General features: G+C 36.9%; 1 protein-coding gene across 1 annotated transcript in view; it reads right to left on the bottom strand.

Moving 5' to 3' along the window:
• The window catches only part of PRKN (parkin RBR E3 ubiquitin protein ligase), a 712,407-nt gene that overhangs the window by 331,465 nt on the left and 357,435 nt on the right, over positions 1-23,507 (bottom strand). The window contains exon 6 of the mRNA XM_071740466.1: positions 19,704-19,819. Coding sequence (XP_071596567.1) covers positions 19,704-19,819 — 116 coding nt within the window. The remainder of the gene's footprint in view (positions 1-19,703; positions 19,820-23,507) is intronic.

Raw genomic sequence — 23,507 nt, 5'->3', positions numbered from 1 at the left:
ACTGTGAGACCTTTAATCTGCATATTATTCTGGTTCTGCTCTTCCTCCCTCCCACCCCCCCCACTACAACGTGTCTACCACAGAGAGATACTGTCTGTAAAACACACTGAAGTCCAGCTGCTACCCCCTTCCACAATATTTAAATATTTCAGAAGTAGTAAAATGCCATTATCGTCAGTGACTGGCTTGACTCCCTACTTTATATGATAATGCAACATCAAGTACTGAGGATTAAAGGGATTTTGAAATACTGAAGTTTTAAAGCATACCAACAAAAAGAGCAATTAAGAATGGTCAGAGTATATAATATCTAAGAAACAACTCAGCAATATGGAATGTATGCACATTTAGGGTAAACTATGAAAAAAAAAATGTCAAGACTAAACCTATGAAGATGTAGAATATGAACTTCAATAAGATATCCCACAAGTCCTGCTCTCAAAAGTCATTTAATCCAGACAGAACCTCAGGTTTTTTCTTATAAAACAATCTTGCACTGGGAAGATAAATTTGATAACCTTAACAGTTTCAGGGTTTATCTTCCCATTTCTGTGCAAGATATACATAAGCCTACTATACGTGACATCACATAAAGGTGAAGTTTTGGATACACAAATGGCCACAAAGTAAGTGATGTGACTCTGTAACAGTCATCAACCACTCTATCAAGCACTCCATTGAGCTGAGACTTAAAACTTTCCAAAGTGGGAGAATCCACCACTTCCTCTGGGAGACCACTCCAATGTCTGTCCTCATGGTGAAAACTTTACCTCTTGTTTCTAATCAGAATCTCCCCAGGAGCAACTTGTGCCCATTACTCCTTGTCTTATCCACACGACTCCTTGTAAACAGGGAGTCTCCATCTTCTTTGTACTCCCCTTTAAAGTACTGGAACATTGTAATACAGTCTCTTTTTACCCTCTTCTTAAGGCTTAATAAACCCAGTTTTCTCAGCCTCTCCTCACATGGCAGGTCCTCTGATCATCCTTGGGGGCATTCTCTGGACTCTCTCCAGACTGCCTGCATCCTTTCCACCAAGCGAGACCAAAACTGAATGCAATACTCCAGATGCACTTTCCTACTTAGCAGCATCCAAGACCTACGAGCTATCAGCTTTATATTTAACTCAACTATTAAGGATTTTACTTAAAAGGCCTTTACATTCCAAGGTAAATATCCCTCTATTTTGGTATTTGGTCACAATATGCTTTCTGAATTATTTAGCTTGCCCTCTTGAAAGGCAAAAATATTTCAAGAGTCACGAAACATTCTTGATTGTCAAAATGTACAGGCAGGTCACAAAGTAAGCAATTCTTCAGCCACAAAGCTGTGTTTTCACAAGTTCCCATGAAATTATCTCTTTACCTAGAAGGCATCATTAAAAGTGCTTAGAAAAATAGAATTAAAAAAAAAAGAAAAAAATTATTCTAAAGGCAGGAGTTGAGAAGTTTTTAATAACTCACCCAGAACAGAAAATTCACATCATTGCCATTTAAAGTCATGACAATAATAAAGCTATACTCATAAAACCAGCACATAAAATATTTCACTCTATAAACCCTTCTAATTGCTTTTTTTTTTTAATCGAAGAAACAAAACTGAGGGTTGCCAATCAAATACTAATAAGCTAGAGCTCTAGGTGCTGGAAAAAAAACAAAACAAAACTTGCTGATCTCAAAAGAGACTAGGTCAGAACTTTCAGGCTAGAATGAATTGGAGAGGTACTTGGTGCAGACAGGGTGAACATATTTAGATAAAAAAGCATCAAGAATTTGACAACAGTGAAGCAAACTAAGGGAAATACTATCACTTGAACCAAAACTGTTACGAAAATCTGAAATTTTCCATGGAAAACATGTAATATCACAATGACAAAGACAGCTCTGGACAGGCAACAATTATTCTGCTGTTTTTTCACAGTAACGACCTCAAAACTTTGAAACATTCGCTTTAAAAGAGGGAGAATAAACACTGTGGGGAGGAAACACTAGAACTCAAATTTTAACAGAATTAAATAGAAACAGGTGGAAAAGATGTAAGTCAGTACAGAAGAAATTAAGTATTTCAGTTGTTATTTTAATCTGACCAGGGTGGCCTCCATAAAGGCTTCTACGAAGGTGTCTTAGGAGACACTGCTGGTGGCACAGCTTCTGTCACCTAAAACGCAACAATGTCTTTTGAAAGCTTACATATTAAAACCAGATGTATATATCTGACTTATTTTTTGAAGCTGCATAGACTAAAGAACTGAAGGCGAAGGTCAGAACATAGAGTTGCTCTTGGAGAGGAGAAAATGCACAGATTTGATTCTAAAACAGGCTCACTGAAAGGCAACATTAGGTACCTCAACCCATGCAAAATCCTTTGTCTCTGCACCAGTCATCTAAGGCAGAATGAATCCTGAGCAAATCTGATGGTGGTGAGTAGGAGGATAACCACCCCAGCATTCAACCATTATGTGAAATCAACACTGGACAAAGTTTTCTCCAGTGCAATTTTACAGAAATCTACTTCTGTGGTGTTTAAGCACCTTTGTTCCTGACTCAAAATTCTGACATTCTGACCTAGCCCTGGCAAGGCAAGTGACTAGAGAATAAAATCTTAGCAAGGGGCAACTGAAAAGAAAAAAAGCTAAACATGTGAATAAGCCTTTGCTCTTCTGTTGGTATATTTAGCCACTACTCATGTTAAACTTAGTATTAATGACATGCTATACTAGCACTTGAGTACTCAAGAGGTTTTCAGAATCAGTCTTTCATTGGCATCTGCTTATATGCATAGTAAGAAAATCAAGCTAAAAGAACTGTGAAATGTAATGTTAAAAACACAGCTTTAAAAAATAACTGATAATGGGTCCTTTTACCTGTATGATATTTTTCACTCATGTGGTAAACAATAAGATAGACATCAGTAAATTCTAAGTGGAAAAATTTCTTTGAAGATTAACTTTTTTAATGAAATACCCTGCTCAAAAGAAAATGTATTGTTTAACACTAATATTTACAATTGAAGACAATACAATAGTGACCACTGTGCTTCATACTGGATTTAAAAAAAAAAAAACTTCTTATAATAAAATTCAACTACATAATTGCTTACTGCACACATAAAACATCCAAAAAAAAGTTTTTCTTTTAAAGTAAGAAATAACATAAAGACATGCAGGTGTCAGAAGTGTTCTTTTTTTCCTTAACAAATCTATTTTTCCTTTTGTCCTAAAGAAAAAAAAAAATCAGAATCCTTATGGAATCCAATAAACATTGCAGGGAGAACATGGACAAGAAAAGAAAGAACTTCAAAGGATATTCTCCTGGTTTCCTTAGAAGCTTAACACAATCTTATGAATTCCATGCAATGAAAAAATAACATTTTTAGAATGAAAAAGAACAAATTTAAAGGGAAAAGAACCAGAACTCATACTAACATACCCTATTTCTTGATCAGCAACTAGAATCTGAAGCAACATATTTTAAAATGCCTAAAATACCACCCATCACACAAAGAAATAGTCATTTTCATCAGAAATATTTTTAACATTTTACTACTGCTGTTAATACTTTAACCCTTAGATAAATCTTATCTAAATTGCAAATATTACATAATGTATTTTCTAGAAAACATTAAGCTCAGATGCGGCATGAACAAAAAATATAAACATCTCCTTGAAAACAAGAAGTCATTATAAGGCACCAGAGTAAACAGCATAAAGCATATTTAATACATCTTTTTGTGTGCATACAGATTAGCACAGATTATCAGCAAGAATGACAAATGGCAAAGGAAACACCACATCCGGTGACACTCTGGCTAAACACATTCAGGAAAAACTGTCTTATTCTCACCCCTCAAAAAATTTGAAAAATCACTATTAGATCTACTTTCTGTGACAAAACCTGTTATAAATTACACCTCACACAGATAGACTCAGTAAAGATATTCCATGACTATTTTTCAGATATGAGACTATCTCTCAGTCAAGGCTGAGCCTAGATGAGCCTTGGCCCTAACTGAGCAAAGCACATTCACCTGCATTGAAATCCTATCGATTCTGATAGGATTATTCGGATGCAGTAAGCCAAATACAGGCTTAAACACTTATTGAGCTGACACAATGATTCAGGTCTAAATAATCTGCAGAACCCCAAATAAGCAAAGAGACACTACCAGCAAAAATAGGGCACCTCTTTAGAAGTATTTTATTTCCAGTAACACTAAACATCATAGTAAGCAAAAGAAAAGAAAAACAAAGAAAAACAGAGAAAATTATTTCTCAGTAGATGTAATTTCTGTTCTCTTTAAGGATAGGGAAATGCACTTCAACAAAAGTATATTTCATGAATATGAAACAGGTGTTCCAATCACGTTGCACATGTGCAAGGAACAGCACAGAGATCACACATCTACCAAAGTAAACACCACTCTGCCTGCTTACTTCTTGGACCTGATACAGACTTTTGTACTGATGAATGTACAGATGTTATTGCTAGGCCACTCTTCACCATCACTGAGAGGTCATGCAAAACAGGAGAGGTGCCTGAGGATGGAAGGACTAATGTCACTCCAGTTTTCAAAGAGGGCAAGGAGGACACAGGGAACTACAGGCTGGTCAGTCTCATCTCTGTCCCCAGTAAAGTGTTGCAGAAAATCACCTGGACATCATGACAAAATATGTGAGAGCAAACAATGCCACTGGGAAACATCAGCATGGATTCACCCAAGGGAAATCATGCTTGACCATCCTGATGGCCTACTGTGACATCTTTACTGGCTGGCTACATGAGGGCAGAGCAGTGGATGTTCTCTACCTTCAGTTCAGCAAGACTTTTGATACTGTCTCCCATAACATCATCATCAGGGAACTCGAGAAGCATGAGCCAGATGAGTGGACAGTGAGGGGGACTGAGAGCTGGCTGTGTGACAGAACTCAGAGGGTGTGATCAAAGGAGCAGGGTCGAGTTGGAAGCCTGTAGCCAGTGGTGCCCCCCAGGGGTCAGTACTCTGTCTGGTCTCGTTCAGCATGTTCATCCTCTGCTCTGCCCTGGTGAGGCCACAGCTGGAAGGAATATTGCATCCAGTTCTGGGGCCCCCAGTCCAAGGGAGACAGAGAACTGCTGCAGAGAGTCCAGCAGAGGGCAACAAAGAAGATTGGAGCATCTCATGAGGAAAGGCTGAGAGAGCTGAGACTCTTTAGCCCGGAGAAGGCTGAGAGGAGACCTTGTTAACGTCTACAAGTATCTGATAAGTGGGTGCAAGGAAGATGGGGACAGACTTCTTGGTGGTTCCCAGTGACAGCACGAGGGGCAATGGGCACAAGCTGGAACACAGGAAGTTCCATTTAAATATAAGAAAAAACTTCTTTACTATTAGGGTGATAAGGCACTGGACCAGGCTGTCCAGGGAGGTTGTGGAGTCCCCTGCTCTGGAGACACACAAAACCTTCTTGCATATAGTCCTGTGTAATGTGCTCTAGGTAATCCTGCTTTAGTGGGAGAGTTGGAGGAGATGATCTCTTGAGGTCCCTTCCAACTCCAGCAGTTCTGTGAATCATTTATTCAAAAGTCTATTTAATACTTCAGTTCTCTCAGGACTTTATATGAACTGAAATTTAAAATAAAAGTGCAAGTTTTTAAGGCACCAAATACCTTAAAGAATGAAAAGGAAAGAATAAACCATTACCTACTTTTCCTTTAAAGAAAATTATTATAGACTTGAAGGAAAATTAAATCTCTCTTGCAGGGTACTTACACGTCCTTACTGACATTTAAGTCTCAAGAGTCAAAAATATCAGCACGACTTTGAGAGGGGTCCTGTTCAGCAATGTTTTGAGTGAGTGGGTCATTGACTCAGTAATGATCTTGCATTGCTGATGTACCAAGGGAGTTTTGTCAATGACCCTGATGAGAACAATATGATATTCTCAATGTTAAGCTTAGTATTTTTCCTCTCTGCTGTGATGCATTTAATGTTGTGATGGTCTACAAATATCTAAAACACATACTGAAGTTTTAAGGGGTCTATATATGTTTTGCAATACTCCAAAGAAGCCCTGATTAAAATCTCATCTAAACATGGACCATTCATCATGAGGTTAAAAATGTGTCAACTTTTTGTCAGTTTGTTTAAAGGAAATACAGGACAATCTCTTAGGGTCTACTTAGGTCTAGTGACATACACATATATAGTACATGCATATACATACAGATCTCTACATCTATACACCTAAGATGCATATATATCATGCAAATACTGCCTGACAAGTTTGCTGGCCCTCTGTGACAGGGACACAATATTGGCGGGTAAGTTTAGAGCAAACTTTGTCAACTACCTGGACTTGTGCAAAGCATTTCACAGTTTTGCACAGAACATCCTTGTCTCTAAATTGGAGAGACATGGACTTGACAGATGGGCTGCCCGGTGGGTAAGGAATCGGCTGGATGGCTGCACTGTCACAGAGGTACTGTCAATGTCCTGATGTCCAACTGGAGACCAGTGACAAGAGACACTTCTCAGGGGTTGGTACTGGGACCAACTGGGACCAGTGCTGTTTAAGATCTTGGATTAGCACCATGGCCAGTTTGCTGATGGCACCAAGCTGTATTTTTTTAAGAAATTGAACAGTAAAACATAATCATTCACCTTATTGAGAGCTGACTGCTACGGGTAGTATCTAGATTTCAGATTGCTTGCAATGTAACATAGGTGGTAGCATGGAGAGTTAATTAACCACCAGATTTATATCAGGAATTATAAACCACTTGTGAAAAATTTATCAGGTTAAACTCAACCAAGAGCTAAAACAAACAAACATTCAAACAAGCCCCAACAAGAACACCTACAAAAGGCCTCCTCCCCCCATTCTCACTTTTCATTATGGGATAAACTATTACCATTTAAAACCAAAACAAATTATGAAAAGATAACAAAAAGATGAGTGGCTGATAACGCCTGAGTCATGCTCCTATACTGACAGACCTCAACAGGATGAAAAAAGGAGCTGACGGGAACCTCCTGAAGTTCAATGAAGGGAGTAACAAAGTCCTGCGCCTGAGGAAGAAAAATTTCAGGCACCAGTATATGATGGGGCTGATTATACAGAAATTAGCCTTGCTAATTGGGGATTGTGGAGTACACCAAGTTGAGTATGAGACAGCATTGTGCCCTTGTAACACTCCGAGGGTGACCAAGCACCAAAAAAGGTCACCCAGAGAGGTTTTGGAATTTCCATCCTTGAAGATATTCCAAATTTATCTGGAAATGGTCCAGGCAATCTACTCTTAGTGACCCTGCATGAGCAGGCAGGCTAGATCAGATGACCTCCAGAGGTCCCTTCCAGCCTCAAACAATCAGCAATTTTGTTGATTCTCTGAAATCCAGACTGTTCCAGGAAAATTCACCCCAAGTTAAAGGTGCTCAAACTGTTGAGACATGTCAAGTGTTTATCCTTTAATTTCAGATATCAGTAATTTCCCTTCTAAAAAGAAATTTAATATAGAAAAAGCATTTTTCTGATTTTATTATCTATTTTTGCAGTCAATAGAGAGCTCTAACTCCTTTGCTCTCTACAAATACTTTCTGAATTGCCACTAGTGACAATACTTTTACGTGCCTGTTTAAAAATAATTGAAATGTCAAAATAGTAATTTTATTAAATGAAACACTAGAAGAAAGAGGATAAAATATAACAAAAAATTCAGTGTTACAAAGGTCATGTTATTGAATTCAGAGTCGCAGGTTCTGTAGCAAGTTTTCTGAACAGAGACACTCTTGTAAAAAGAAGACACAGTGTTTTTGACACAGTTATAATGGAATATCTAAATTCAGAAACAAGAAATGCATTACTCTGCCTTTGACCAAGAAACTCCTTGAAGCCTTTTAAAGGACAGCAGCAGGTCACGTAGTTTGTGCTTATGTATGCCAATCTGAACATCTCATACTGGGAAGAAACCTATAAAAGTACTACCTTACTTATGTATAGTAAGCACATGAACTGGGAGAAAATTCCTGTGCCTGTATTACCAAGCAGGAACACTGCAGTCTTGATTTTCTTCTCATTGAAACCTTTGAAAAATACCAGGATTTGTAATATCAAAAAAAAAACAAAAAAAACAAAAAAAAAAAAACAAACCCAAATATCAAAAGCTATACAAACGATGCCTATAATATTTCCTAAAGATTTTTTTAGTTATAATTTATTTGTGTTATTAGATGGAGTATGTAGAAGTTATTGCATAAAATGGAAGAAACACCAGAGCTGAGCGTAGAGTGTATCCCTTTAGTATTCTGTACTCAGAGCAGTCTGCCTGCTTTTCAAAGGCACTATGTTTAAGTTTAGCTAATCATAACTCTCCTTATCTTTTCATCTTCTTACTGCGCCGAATTTTATGACATTGTAATACCAATAAAACAAACCAAAATATCTGAGTAGATGAAGAAGATACTAACTATACCTGACATATAGAGCACTTTGTCTTTAAAACATGAAAGAGGGGTTGTAATAGGGTAATTCATAAAATCTGTAGCGCAGAAATTAAATAAAGAGAAAAGTACTACAGATTGCCATAAGACAGAATCACCTAATAGAATTAAAGAGAAAGGAATGACCATTAGAGTCTATGAGATAGTCGAAGTACCCCTCAAGGGCCTGTACATGCTTCATTGCTTTATGTGAAGCCTTGCTTCCTTTAGAGCACAATCTTGTTAATCAGTTCTCAAGGTCATAGCTGAATGCAAGAGAGCTAGGCTATGCATCTTTAGAATTTTTGCATATTTCTGCAAAAATTATGGTTCTATTTATGTGACAATGATATGTGGTGATGCAGTAAAGAAGTCCCAACCATGAAAATAAGCATGCCCATTGACTTCAGAAAAACAAACCCAAATCCCCAATTGTTTGCAGAATCAAAGTCTAAAGGGTCATATGAGAGTTTCCCAGTGTGTCTGCACACCCATCACAAGGTTTCCAGGTGACAGGAAATATTCATAGAACCATATGATCCTTAGAAATAATGCTGAAGTTGAGGCAAAGTGCACCCCCCATGGGGATGTGTCATTTGAATTCAAATCTGGGCAACTACTGGATAGGCTTAATGGTATGAAGCATGGCTGTAGATTCAGCTTCCTCTTCCACTGAAGGAGTAGGTAAGAGAAGGGAAACAGATGAGAGGGCACAGAAAGGAGGAAACTGCAGATCTGAACAGTTACTCTGTTTCTCCACTGATCCTGGGACAGCACAGCCATGCAGAGTCTTTGAGGAGGCCTACATTTTGCTAAGTAAACCCTAGTGAATCATTAGATATCAATATGTGGCCAGACAGCACTAAAAGTAGATTTTTACTATAAAGGTTTTATAAGACAAAATAGGCATTATAAAAAAATGTGTAATAATTATAAGCCAACAAAAAAGCAGACAAAAACCCCCAAACCAGAACAACCTTGCCATTCACACCTGTAGGACCTCACAGGGACCAGTTAATCCAGCTGCATTATGATTATACTTCACTAGCCATAGAGATCACAACTATTTATTAGTCAGGATGCTTACTTGAAAGGTCCTCTACCTCTAGGGATCATGATACGTACCTTTCAAAGAAGGTGAAGAAATAAAACCTTTCAAGAAATATTAGTTTGATTTAATATGTACTGCAGGATTTTTATTTCTTTTTAAAAGGAGTCTTTTAAAACAGTTCTACTTTAGCAGATACAAATACAGAATTATGTCGCCACAATACTGTAACAACTTCTTTGGATGAAATTATGAATGCATTTGAAGTGCAAGACAGAAAAAGAGCTATTGCTTGGAAACGCATTGACAGAAGTCTTTAAAAACACTTTTTCTCTCTCTCCTTACTGTGGTATTTTACTTTAAGTACATGATTACATTATAAATGCATTGAACTAAATAAGTGACTTACTGAAGCTGTTGTACCTTTATGGAACCAGACTGAACCATATTGCACCTTCACTCTCACCACATGCTTCCTAATCAGGACATGATCTGATTCTTTTTGAGGTACGCATACCAAAAAGTGAATAAATATAACCTATTTTTTTTTGTCAGAAAGTTTAGTGCAAGTCAGCCAGTTTTGAGGCTCTGTTGGGAGCAAAGGCACAGTCTTGCTCATGAGTATAGTTCAAGAGTGACATCAGCACTGTCAATCCCTTTGCAAGAACAGGTTGGCTAAATTCAAAGAGATAACATCTCTGGGTGCAGTCAGCTTTGCTGTTCAGTGCACCTCAAGAGGCTGGTCCTGGTTTTCTTGGCAGCTATTTGTATAATGCTGCCTTTAGTGATCACAAAGAATGTACCTTATGGGAAGATGTTTGACTGGTTTTTTTGTTGCTGAGAACAAAACAACAAGAAGAAAGAACTGAATTTGCAATTTGAAAAATGCCAATTGTAACTGCAATTTGCATGCCAAAAGAGTACTGTCTCTGGTTTTTATTTTACCAGAAATACGGGCAGATTCATCTCCTGTCTGTATAGAGTGGAATAAAAATAGTGCACTTTCAGGGGGGAAAAACATTTTAAAAAGCAATTCATTTCAAATAACTGAAGATCACTTGTAGAGAAGAAAGCAAGACAAAGGAAGAAAGAAATACGTATCTATTTGTATACGTATGCATAAGTAGTATGAAAAAATTAATCAAAGCTCCATTTTGCTGCACATGAAGGAGTACATGCACCTAAAGTGATACAGAATTGAAACTGACTCAGAGGAGGTGTTTTCTGAAAGTTTACGGCTGTAGAAAAACCCCGAGGAGGCTCTGAAATCCTTGCAAAAAGCAGCAGCATTTATGGTAACTTGTGTGTTTCACATAGTCGGCATAATTTTTTTTCCTACTATTTTAATCACTATTCACTAACACTGAACTCTTTCATTAGGGTTTCCAGTCCCAGTTCATCTCCAGAGGTGCACTGTAAAATAGGTCTTTTCTGGAACAGAAAGTTATACCAGTGTAACTGGAAAGATTATAATTTTTTTTTAATTTTTTGATGAACAACGGTATGGGTTTTCTTCCTGTCCACTACATTTTCCATGTACAGTGATGAGGAATTACTTTAAAATAAACTAAAAGATTTGCCATAGGAGTTTGTACCAATATAAAGCCACCTTTTAATTGATGCCATTTTTCTTGTAGTATTCCTACAGCAACTTGATAGTGAAACTATCACTGCTATTTACAAACTTCTACTGGGAAAATTATCATTCCTTTAAAGGTCCCCATTTTCATGAGTCTTCAAAAGTCTGCAGGCAGCTCCCTTAATGCATCACAGACATTGCCTGAACTTAACAAAAAAAACCCCTATGATTTATTTCTTGTCATTTTCAAACTACATTGCAAATCAGCATCTTTTTGCACCAAGTTCATAACAGTTATTTATCAACAATTTTAACTTGACTCTGTGTTTCAGCTTTCACCAAGGGACTGAAATAACTTTCATTGTTCCTGCGTGACCTTGCCCTGGAATTTTCCTTTCTAAGGAAAATTTAGTTGTGTCGCTATCCGAGTAGGTAATGAACTTCTCTGTGGTGTAAATGCCAGCCACTTCTTCCACATGGACTTTATTTTTCCCTTTCCAATTTTTGCTAAATTACAATAGCAAGAGTTTGCCAGTACTGCTATAGCAGATGTCATTGATCTTGCTATGATTTTTTGACTTAAAAGCACCCTAGAAAAAATGAGCCACAGTGGTCAGCAAATGTTCATCTTATTTTTTTCTCTAAAGACCTTTATAAAGTTAAATATACTTCTTTTTTTTCCTGTGTATCTAAAGCTACAGTGACATTCATTCTTGTAGAGTTCATCCAAGACACAGCAGCCTAAAAGGTATATTCAATTCAAAATGCAAATATGAACAAATTTATGACTTTCTGTCAGGAAGATATTTACTTAATTTCTTCCATGTTGAACAATAGCTGTAGAAAGTAATCTTCCAAAAATTAGGTTTTAATGGAGTTATTGTTCAGAATTTTTTCAATTTTTATAGGAGTGGTTAAGAATTTACTTATTTTTATTTGACTTCTGCTTCAATAACAGCCTGTACTGTCTACATCTTTTTCAGTTCACTGAGTTGTCTGTATCTTTGTTTATTTTGTCCTAGTGGAATGCACTTTTCCTAATCAACAATTCACACTAATGGACAAAAAAATTCTCAAAAATAAACTCAATTAGAGGCTGATTAGAATTAACTAAAATAATTCCTGTTCCATATATGTTCTCTTTTTTACTCTAGACACTGAAAATAAAGAATAAAAAAAAAAAGAGTTGAATAAAATAAACTGGGAAAATTAAATTGAAAAGATGTATTGTATCTCATATAAACAATATATAACAGAGTAAAATGGGAAGCAGAGCATCATTCTTCACAAAATCAGCTAGTTAGGGAAATAAATTAATAAACTCATGTTTAAAAGAGATGTTAGTTTTTTCATGTATGTTCTTAATCCATGCATACATATAAATTTCTGTGCATACACACGTAACTTAACTACAATGCTTTACCCTGAACTATATTTAAAAATAATTCTCACACAATAAAAATGCTATTTCTCTATACTTCATTGCCAAAGAACATTTCTCTGTCTCTCATGTTCTATCAATGATTCACCAATGACACATTGGGTGTTAGTTACTAAATGTCAATTCACAAAAACATTAAAGCAGTGACATTTTTTTTAAAAGGCAAACTTCTCATTGTTGCTCTTGATTTGCTAAAATTTTCTTCAGCTGTCATATATTCACATTCAATTGCTTATTATTGCCTATTTTTAAAATATAAAAGAAAGTCAGATACAGGAAAATGGTCCAGCAGCTCTCAGATTACTGAAATGCAAGATGAGCCAAAAGGGCAGATGCTCAGCAGACAACAGCTGAAGTTCCTCAACAAAACTTTCACATAATCATTCAGTTGAGAGCTGAAAGGAACATCTTTCTGCAATTTATTCACCTTCTTGTTTCAGACTTCAAGTCTCTGCTGAGATCATTAGGTTTTTTAATCTGTATCATGTGTGATGGTGAGTTTTTAAAATACAGATACCTGTCCAAAGACAACTCAACTGTGACCTCCAGTAACACTGCTCACAGGTCACTATACTGCAGTCAAATGGTGATAATGTTCATCTAGTAGGAACCTTGCCTACAGCAAAAACAACTGAAGATGAAAATTCTCTTTTGTGTAAAGAAATTAATTTTTAAAAAGAATGAAAAGTCGCAAACACCTGAACTTACAAATATCTATGACAGAAAAGGCATACTGTCTGATTGCAAGTTCAAAAATTCTCCACATCTGCCACTCTAGATATTGCAAATTAATTCTTTTAGCTTTATACTTAAAGCACTTGCACAAAAAATATGTTCATTAGCTAACATTTTTCATTGCATCTTTCATGCAAGTAGCCATACTCTTAGGCTTCCTCAACATATTTTGGAAGTAAAGTCTACCAAATTTTGCACATTATTTATTTGGATACCTACCACGTTTCAATTTTAAAACTATTAATTCATTAATTCCAAAGTAATAATCTTTGTGTCTTGCAACATTCATTAAACTACAGAAGCAAAGAAATCTACAAAAACAGCTCACTTAATCATGCCTTAAGTAAGACTGGTACAGAAGCTACAACATCTAATATCAAGTCCACTGATAACATTTTACAGGCTTTGGGTGAAACTTAGAATGAAAAATTAAATTTATGATTTGTATTGGATCTTACATGAACTTGGAGATACACAGTACTGAAACAAACTCAAAGCAGAAATAAAATGCACATATAAATGTAAAAAAAACCCAGCAGGTAGACAAGACATTCCCTTCCATTTGCCCTTCCTGTCAACTGTACACTAACACACATGTCAAGCAAACAAAGGATTAAAATAGAAAAAATTTGCACCATAACAAAGGGAAAGCAGACAACTTTTATTCTCACAGATGTAGAAAAAATAGGTCATGGTTTAAGTTTAGCAAAGAAGAGAAGTGAGGTTGCACAAAATCTTCCTCACTCGTCCCCAGCCAGCAAATGGCACATACAATATAATAATACAGTAGATTCACCAGTCTATTCTTTTCTTCACATATCTGTAGGAGCTGAAAGCTGTCTCACTGAGATGCAATTGCAGTGCAGATCTTAACAGATTCAGAGGCAAAACCCCAAAAATTGCAGTGCTGTCCTGTCACTGCCACAGGGGTTGGCTATACATTAGCAATTGCAATTCAATGGAAAGGTTAAGGCAGCCAACTTCCATGCACGAAGCACATCTTCTAAAAGACCACGGTACAGCTGCTTGCATCTAAAGCCCATGTTGTGTGCCACTAACAAAATGAAGGTCACTTACTGGCGTTATTAGATTGTGTTCATGCTTCTAAATACCAACAAGAAGTGCCAACAAAATGCTTTCTCTGTACACATTTGTTTGTATCAGAAATCAAATATTACAGCTGTAAAATTCTATATTCTTCAGGCTACCTTATTGGGCAAAAGAAAAAAAAAAACAACCCACACCTCTAAACCAATTAGTAACAGTTCTTAGTTGATATTTAATTTCCTACTTTAAATAAGTGATTCTTAAGAAATCCCATTAATTTGAGAAGCATTAGGAGAGCAAGCAGCACACATTGTCCCTAATGGTCATAGTACTTAGACAAAGTAGATTTAATTCTTAATGTAATCTTCTCCCACCTCCCACTTCCAACGTCTCTTTGAAATACTTAAGGTATATAAAGACAATAGAATGTAAAAGGCAGAGATTTGGAGCAGAGATCACATTATCAACACAAGTCACAGAAGGGGGAAATGTGCTTTAAAAAAGATGAGCTAAATATAGATTTAATAATCTGCTTCAATTATAATGGCCCAGGGAGTAATTTTAGGACCCCATACCCCAACGCTGGAGAGAAATAGTAGTTATAGGTATAGAATACAGTGCTATTTAGTCTTCTGAAAAAAACATCACATGAGCAATGTCTTCTAACGGGCATAGTCTTGATTTTGATCTCAGAAGGAAACAAAAGGCCCTTGGTAAAATGATGCGTATTTTAATGATTTTGAATACCATAGCAGACCTGCTACTGCATATACTTTTTGTCACGGTCACTGTTATATTCTTGTATTGATATTCTTTCCTGGGTTTTGTTTGGTTTTGGGTTTTTTTATTGGGGGTTTTGGTTGGTTGGTTTTGGGTTTGTTTTTTTTTTAATCCAGACTCCATTAATACCAGCTGTTTCCAGAAAGACAAACAGGTAAGGTAAATTACTTCAGACATTTCTAAACAATCTTTCAAACGGCAATAGAAGAAATATTTTACTTCAAAGCAAAGTTAATGCACTGTATGGGGCAACATGTAGTAGTCAGTAAGGAACTTGGCACACCTTCTACATTAATAATAATGTCATAAAGATCAAGCCCAGAATATTATATTACAAAAATCCCAAAACCCAATAATAACCTGGGAGAGTTGCTCTTCTCTTTGCAGGTAGAATCCCACAGGTAAAATCCACTACTGAAAATCATCATACATACATTTATTGAAAATTGAATTATTCTAGTCCTTACAAATTTGGAAATATGACCCCATAAAAATGAAGTTTATGAGTCTCAGCCCTGACTACAGAGCAATGTAATGAGTGAGTAGAAGTGAAGGGGGATGGCACAAATTGCTACTAGAGGCAAACATTTTGTGTGTTCTACTTCAGAAAAAAAATTAAGAATGAAAAAAAAAAACCCAACATGTTCAATTAAGAGTGAGTGAGAAACTTAGGAGGCTCAAAGTAGTCCCACCAGAACCAGATTAACCCAGAGATAGGGCTAAGAACATTCAGTCATTTGTTCTTGTTTCACTGGAGAAAACAGCTTTCTACTGAATTTCTAACAGGACTTCTTATAGTAAAGTCCTTTTGAGTCTTTCCCTCCAAATACTGACCTTCTCCAAAACTCTCCTCTGCCTACAGAGTCTAAAGTGACCACAAATTGATTTAGCTGAAAAGAACTATGACAAAGACCTTACACCAAAATTACACTTGAAGAACATCTTGCATATGCATTTACCACTTGTACCACTAATAAAATTAAGCTCTTCCTTCAACTCTAGCATTAGAAAGTCCAAAGAAAAACTTATTAAAAGATTCCATTGCCTAAACAAAACAAAACATTTTTTTCTCCAAGATTGTGAAGCAGGGCATTATTTGATTAAAAAAAAAATCAAAATACAAAAGCAAATACTTATCTTTCCAGATAACTCCTTCTACCTATTAAGTAGTAGCAAGCCCTATGTGTCTTTTACACTTATCTGTATCTGCCAGAAGCTAAAAATAACTATGCCTTTAGGAATTGTACCCTACTTGGTGAAAGATGACGTGAGGCACTTCGATTCTGCACATTTTATTTTTGCACTGCCTAACACTCTTCTTATTCGTAAGCCTGATTTATGGGTACCCTGGGGTACTCCTAACCCCTTTTTGATGTTATTTCTACTGGAAACAGTTGACAAAAGCAGACCTTCCCTTGAGGACTGCACAGTTTTAGTATTTGTTTCAACTTTCAGACATTTGCTTAACCTGTTAAGAGCTTCTTCCAAGGCATAAAAGAGCAACCCATCACCTTGAGTGCTATAGAAAAAAATAATGCATAAGGGCTGCCAATTCATGCTAACTCTGTTGTAGATAAGCAGGATAGATTGGAGAGCATTACACTACATGGTAAATAGTCTATGGATTTTGCATAACCCTAGAAGGCTCTACAGCTCTGAAGTATTTCACTCTGTTGGTCAGAGCTGCATGAAAATATTCCTATCAAATATAAATCCAAGGCAAATGGAAAGTGTGTTAAGTAAACATGATAATAAAAATTTGCTACTGCAGTCAGCCAAACCATTCTTGCCCAGTGAACTGTTAGAAGAGACAGGGCAATTAGCCACTTTAAGTAGTTCAGTCTTTTCCCTTGCTACAAAATAATGAAGTATCAATTTGACAGAGCCTAATATTTGGCATTTAACCTGTACCTAGGAACCAGTTCTGTAAATAGACCACAGAGGATATTCCCAAAAAAAGCCCTTCCAAGAAGACACAACACATGAAGCAGAACAGAGCTCAAATGTTCCTTGCAACTTACCTCTTTTGACCAACAACTATAATTTCTCTCTTTAGTTTAGATTTTCACAAATGGAATAGTGCTACTTGCACTAAGGCAGAGTCAAGGTACAATAGTTTCGTGTTAGTTTACCATAAAAGAGAGGAAGGACTGAAATAATATTGCTTACTTCTTGCTGACTCCATCTTGTGCAGTTCCACAGATGAGTACAAAAGACATTGCTCGTGAATGGGAGGTAATAAATTAGGAGGTGTGCAGAAGAACATAGGTCACTCAGAAAATCCTATGAAGAGAGAATATCCTCTTCATCATTTCACTGCATCACTCAAGGAATGAGAGAGGAAACCTTCACCTATAGCTCTAGAAGTCAAATTCTGGCTACATAAATGTATTAGTTCGTTTACAACCTTTAGAACTGCAAGATGACTTCCAGAGTACTCTCCTGCTCACTCTTGGTATAACTGATTTGACTGCCTCCTGCTAAACAATTAATTCAAAAGACTGCCAGACATCCTGGGTCAGAAGAGTATTCCCCTGATGCCTTCAAAACTGAAGGGTCTACAACTCCTCTGTAGGCTGTTTTTATAATATCAGCCACCTAATCCTCATCATGTCACAGGCTTCAAAGATCTTGCTATAATTAAATAAAATTTGTTAGACATTCAGAAAACCAGACAGAATCTGCGTTATGTAAAAGGTATCTTAATGCTCCATAAGAGAAAATGGGGCTATTTATAAAAAACTGAATCTCAATGAACAACAAAGACAAATCTGTCTTATGATGTTTATGACTTATGATGTGTATGAATCAATTCAAACAACCTCTTGTCCTCATCATGGAAAGATAACCAGGGATTGCTCACACCATGTCAGATGCTTGGACACCCAAATCCTATCCTGTTTCTTAAGGTTTTCAGAACTTCTACAAACTTTTAGGCATAAAATACTTCAGGATCCCCTAATGGCACTTCAGAAAGGTTTCTTTGACCTAGAAAGGATCTGAACAGCATGAGGCCAACAGCAAGGCTTCTTCCTTAACTGTTTAGTGTAGAAATCCAAAAAACTTATTCAAAATTAAATAGTCATAGATTTTGGGCTGAGCTAAAAAGTCTTCTGAAGCTTAGGTCTCCCGTTGTGATCTGATGCTTTAATTTCAGTTATTGAGAAGTAATATGTATTTGCGACATGTCATTAAACAGTTCCAAGAAACTTTACAAGTAAAGCTTAGGTAGTCAATAGTTAGTCTGTGGAAACAGCTGAACAAGGCAAATATAAAAAATAAAGTCTTATGTCTTTATGTCCTTTGGGATTTTGCCACAAAACAGACGATTAAAACTACAGCTTCACAACCACGGGTGAGTAGGTCTGTACTGAGCATACCAATTGAGGAAAATGTCAACATATCCATTTCAAATGTGACTTAAATAAGTATTACCAGTTATCAAGCCTAAGTAAGCATATTTATGGCTGATATTCTTCCCCTTTGTTCTTGCAAAAAGAAAACTGGGCTCAAAATGGAAACTTCATACTATCCTCAACTATAGAGAGGTTAATACTGCTGCATACCTAACGAGCAAGAACAAGCCATCCAAGTAATTCAACATATAGTGACTGCAAGGTAATCTCTGAAAGAGACACATGTCAATGCTGTAAATGTGTATATGCAAAATGTTTTCTTTTCAGTGCACAATTATCTTCTAATTTCAAACCAAGACTCATTTTTTTCAGCCAAATACTGTTCAGCGACCCATCAGCTGCTATCAATGCACTAGCACATAAGCACAATGTCCATTATACTTGGTGTGTGATATAATCAGAACAACAATCTATTATTTTCAATAGGAAGTTTACTTCCAGGAATCCAGCTTTTCTTCCCTAAGAAGCTATCTCCTGACAGTTTCCTTCACACTCCCTAATATCTTACAATATTTTTCTAAAGTCTTTCTTTAATTGCAAAACGCAGACCAATCAATAGCAACATTTAGAGTATATAATGCAGTGTTATTAGCTTAGAGGTTCCACATCAAAACTCCTCCTAATCTGTACATAAATGCATTGCAAGTAATTCTTCACAATGTTAGCTGCCTTTCTTGAGCAATTGGTTTTTCATCTATGCACTTGCAAGTAATGTTATTTTCAAATGTATGTGCCCAAATAGCATGCGGTAAAATAAATTACAGTATTTAAAACTGCAGTAAAAAAGACCAAGAGAACAGATGCATCATAGGAATTTTTTCTTTGATTTATATGAAACCACCAAAAAGTTCCTTTCTGCAGGAACAGTTTGTCCCCCTCAAAGTCATGTTTTTATTCAATGGATAGTAAATACAGATTAGGAGCAAAGTCTACACACTTATGCCACTATCTTGAGGTTGTAGTTAGACCTTACACAATCAGATTTCCACTTGTAGCTCAACTAAGGTACTAAAACATAAATTCTATTCATAAGAGCAAAGCAAAACAAAGCACACTTCTGAAAATGTGGGCCAGTTTCCACCACAGCATGAGAGAAAAAAATGTTTAAAAAGGAAAACCAGCAGAGAAAAACAGGTTTCTGAAAGCGATAAGTACTCTGAAGCACTGAGACTGTGCATCTCTGACACTTCCTGTTGTACTTACCTAATATCGGTGCATGTTATACAAGGGATACAGCGACTGTTTGTTGTAACGAGGTACAAAGCCACAGATGTTTCACTGTCAGTGGTTGGGTGTGCTCCACATTTAAAGTAAAACTCCTGAAATATTGAAGAAGAGATAAGGAGAAGATTACATACCCACCGCTCATGTCCTCCCTTTATCTTAGGCTAACCGGCACTTGAGACAACAGACAAATCACCACTGCCAACAGAACAGGAGGACAATCATTAGGAATGGTTGGCAAGGAATTCCTTGCAAAAACACCAGTGTAAGTGTGTATTTTGTTTGGTGACTTATATGGCAAAGAATATCTCTACCTGTGTGCTAATTTGATATCTGCATTATACATTCTGTGATTTTCTGGGTTTATAAAAAAAAAAAAACACACAACTTGATCCAAGTATAATCATCGAAGGCACAATACTAAGCGCTGTCACTATGCATTAGTATTTCCAAATATTGTTTTTACAGATGTTACAATTTACATAACACACAATTTTATATCTAAATTAGTAGTTTGGCCATGCTTTTGAAATGTTGTATATTTATTGCCTTTTGTTAGGACAGCAGTGCTTTAGGAGTAGGGGAGGCCATAGAAGGGGTTCCTGTGAGATGCTGCTGGAGGCTCCCATGAGAGGGACCCTGGGCTGGAGCAGGGGAAACCTGTGAGGAGTCCTCCCCCTGAGGAGGAAGGAGCAGCAGAAACACCGTGTGGGGAACTGACCATAAACCCCCTCCGCCCCTCCCTGTGCCCTGAGGGGGATGCAGCTTGGGACTTGGAAGAAAGGAAGGGTGTGGGGGGGGGAAAAGGTATTAAGATCTATCCATGTTTTCTCTTTCTCCTTGTAGATTAAATTAGGGTTTTTTTTCTTCCCAAATTGAAACTGTCTGGTTTTTTGCATGTTGCCATAATTAGGAAATGCAAACCTCCCCATCCTTGTCTGGATTAAGGAGCCTTTGGGTGGGTTTTCTCCTCCCTGTGCCACAATGAGGGTGAGGGGTGAGCGAGCAGAGGCCTGGTTGGTACCGGCTGGGCCTAAACTGTGACAATTTTACCAACATATTAAACAAAAACTGTACCTCTTCTGGGACACATACTATATTTGCAGCTATATATTATACTGTGTTTGAATTAAGTTCCTTTATTCTATACCACTCTCTATAGCTTCTTAGACTGCTTTTATTAGCAAAGTACATTTTAAACAACTGTGTGTTTTGTTCGCTTTTCCAGGGCACCCCAGGGAAAGCCATTCTAACCATGCTGTGCTTTGATAAGGTTTTGTTATAAGATTGTTTTAAATTTCCAAATCACTTTATGCATATGTAAAGAAAAGCAGTTTGGAGAGGTGCTTTGCAACAGGAGCCACAAATGACAGTTTCCATTTTCCTTGCCTTTTTGAGACCTTTCTTCAGTATTAAATTGTGGAAATTTGTAACAAAAACATACTGGTACAAATTAAGTGTGAATTGGAAATAAGAGTGTAAAAACATCAGAAGAAATGATGAGAAGGCAGCCTAAAAGAACGACAGGTGCTGATAGTATCAATATATTATGATCACAGATGAGTGTCAAGACAACCAGAAATGGGGAGAAAAAACAAAGGAAAAAAATTGTGAAAAAAAGATAAACCTTGCATGGGCAGGGACACCTCCCACTAGACCAGGTCCCTCATAGCCCCATCCAACCTGGCCTTGAACACTTCCAGGGAACAGACAGCCACAGCTTCCTTCGGCAACCTGTTCCAGTGTCTCACCACTCTCACAGGAAGGAATTTCTTCCTAATGTCTAATTAAATCTCCCCTCTTTCAGTTAGAAACCATTTCCCCTTGTCCTCTCACTACACACCCATGTCAAAAGCCCTACTCCAGCTTTCCTGTAGCCCCCTTCAGATACTGGAAGGTTGCTATGAGGTCACCTTGCAGCCTCTCTTCTCCAGGCTGAACCACCCCAACTTCTTTAGCCTCTTTTCATAGGGGAGCTGCTCCAGCCCTCTGAGCATTTTAGTGTCTCTCCTCTGGACACTTTCAAGGAGCTCTGTGTCCTTCTTGTGCTAGGGACTCCAGAACTGGACACAGTGCTCCAAGTGGAGTCTCACAAGAGCAGAGCAGAGGGGGAGAATCACCTCCCTCAACTGCGCTTCTTTAGATGCAATCCAGGACACCTCATATGATTTGTAATGTGGCTTTTTTTTTTTCAACCTTTAAGAATTTATCCATTAATTTTCTTATTATTTGCTAATGGGCATGGTCCTCGCATCTTCTTTGCCCTTTAATTTGATGTTACTGTTGCTTGAATTGAACAGTAAGAAGGATTTATTTCAACGCAGGAGAAATCTTGAAAGTATCTCCTTGCTTCAGTAAATCCGCACTGAACTAAGAGAACACTGACTAACTCTATTCCAGAACAGATAAGCCATGGCCAAGGAAACAAAAAGAATATTTTTTTAAAAAAATTACTCTTCCATTGTAACAAGTGTTTATTTGCATCACAAAGAAAAAAAAAAAAAAAGGCAGAAAGCTCTAGAACACTTGAAATAAGCTTTTTTTTAAAGCTAAATAAGCTAAATATTTTAGAATAGCATTGGTTTGATGATTCTAATTGCTTTTGGTAATACCTCACAATGACTATAAGTTTCTCTTAATGAGAGCTGTTCAATGAAGATAGAAAGGAAATGAAGCCATACAGCTCGTTTCGTAGCGTAAGATGTATAGAATATTGTCTACAACTCAGATAAAGAAAAAAAAAATGGGGCAGAAGGGGGGAGTCAAATCTTGTGCTACATTCCCAAAATACTCCCTCTGTAGAAAAAAAAAATTCTCTATACCTCTAATTTCTCTGCCCAAAAACTGCTAAAAGAAAATTCCTCACATTTATGATGTGTTTTGGTGTGGCTGAATGGAGAACGTTACAGAAAGTGAAAATATTATTTGAAATAACAAAAGAAAATATTGTTACTCTCCAAATTATTCACTGAAAGACTTCCTGCTTCAGTAAACTGCAATTAAAGAAATAGCAAATCTTAGTATTTATGCAAGCAAGGCAGAAGGCACCTTAAAATTATAAAAAATACCTCAAAATTATATGTAAAATACTGTTTTTTTAAAAGAAATCGTCAAGAATAAAAATAATTTATAAAAAATGGGTTGAGACTAGCACTACAGTGGGACCAACTCATTTATAATATGATCATCCTTGCAAAACCAAAAGGTATCAACCCACACAATGCACAGTTCTATACAAGCAGCACAACACAAGTCTGTGGCTGTTGGCTTGAGACAATAGGAGGGATGGGAGTTCAGACATACAGGAAGAGACTGGAATCCAGAAAGCTCAGTATGCTGAGTACCAAACAGTCCTGGTGTAGTGTGGACTACACCATGTGGTGTAGTGGTAGATTTCCACATTCTGTCTTTTGTAGTTATAGTAATACACATTCTTGCTTGAAGACTTTTAGAAGTAATGAATTCATCTAACTTTCCAGTTGTAAATAATAATTGATGTTGCCTGGTTTTACATACTATGCAAATAAACAATTTACAAGTATTTTTGTTACATAGGATACCTTTACAAATTGTATTTTAGAGACAGAGTCATAGAATGCCAGGTTGGAAGCAAACACAAGGATCACCTGGTCCAGTCTTTCTAGACAGGAACACTGTGACATGAAACATGAAATTAGAGACTAATGCTAAAAATGTCCTTGCTGATTATGGTGTATTTTCCCAGTAAGGTCCCTTCTGCTGCATACTGTTTTTTGATAGCTTCCAGGGGCAAGATATCTACGG

This window comes from Heliangelus exortis, chromosome 3 (assembly GCF_036169615.1).
Source record: "Heliangelus exortis chromosome 3, bHelExo1.hap1, whole genome shotgun sequence".
In the NCBI taxonomy this organism is placed as follows: domain Eukaryota; kingdom Metazoa; phylum Chordata; class Aves; order Apodiformes; family Trochilidae; genus Heliangelus; species Heliangelus exortis.
This window is presented reverse-complemented; position numbering and strand designations above follow the sequence as displayed.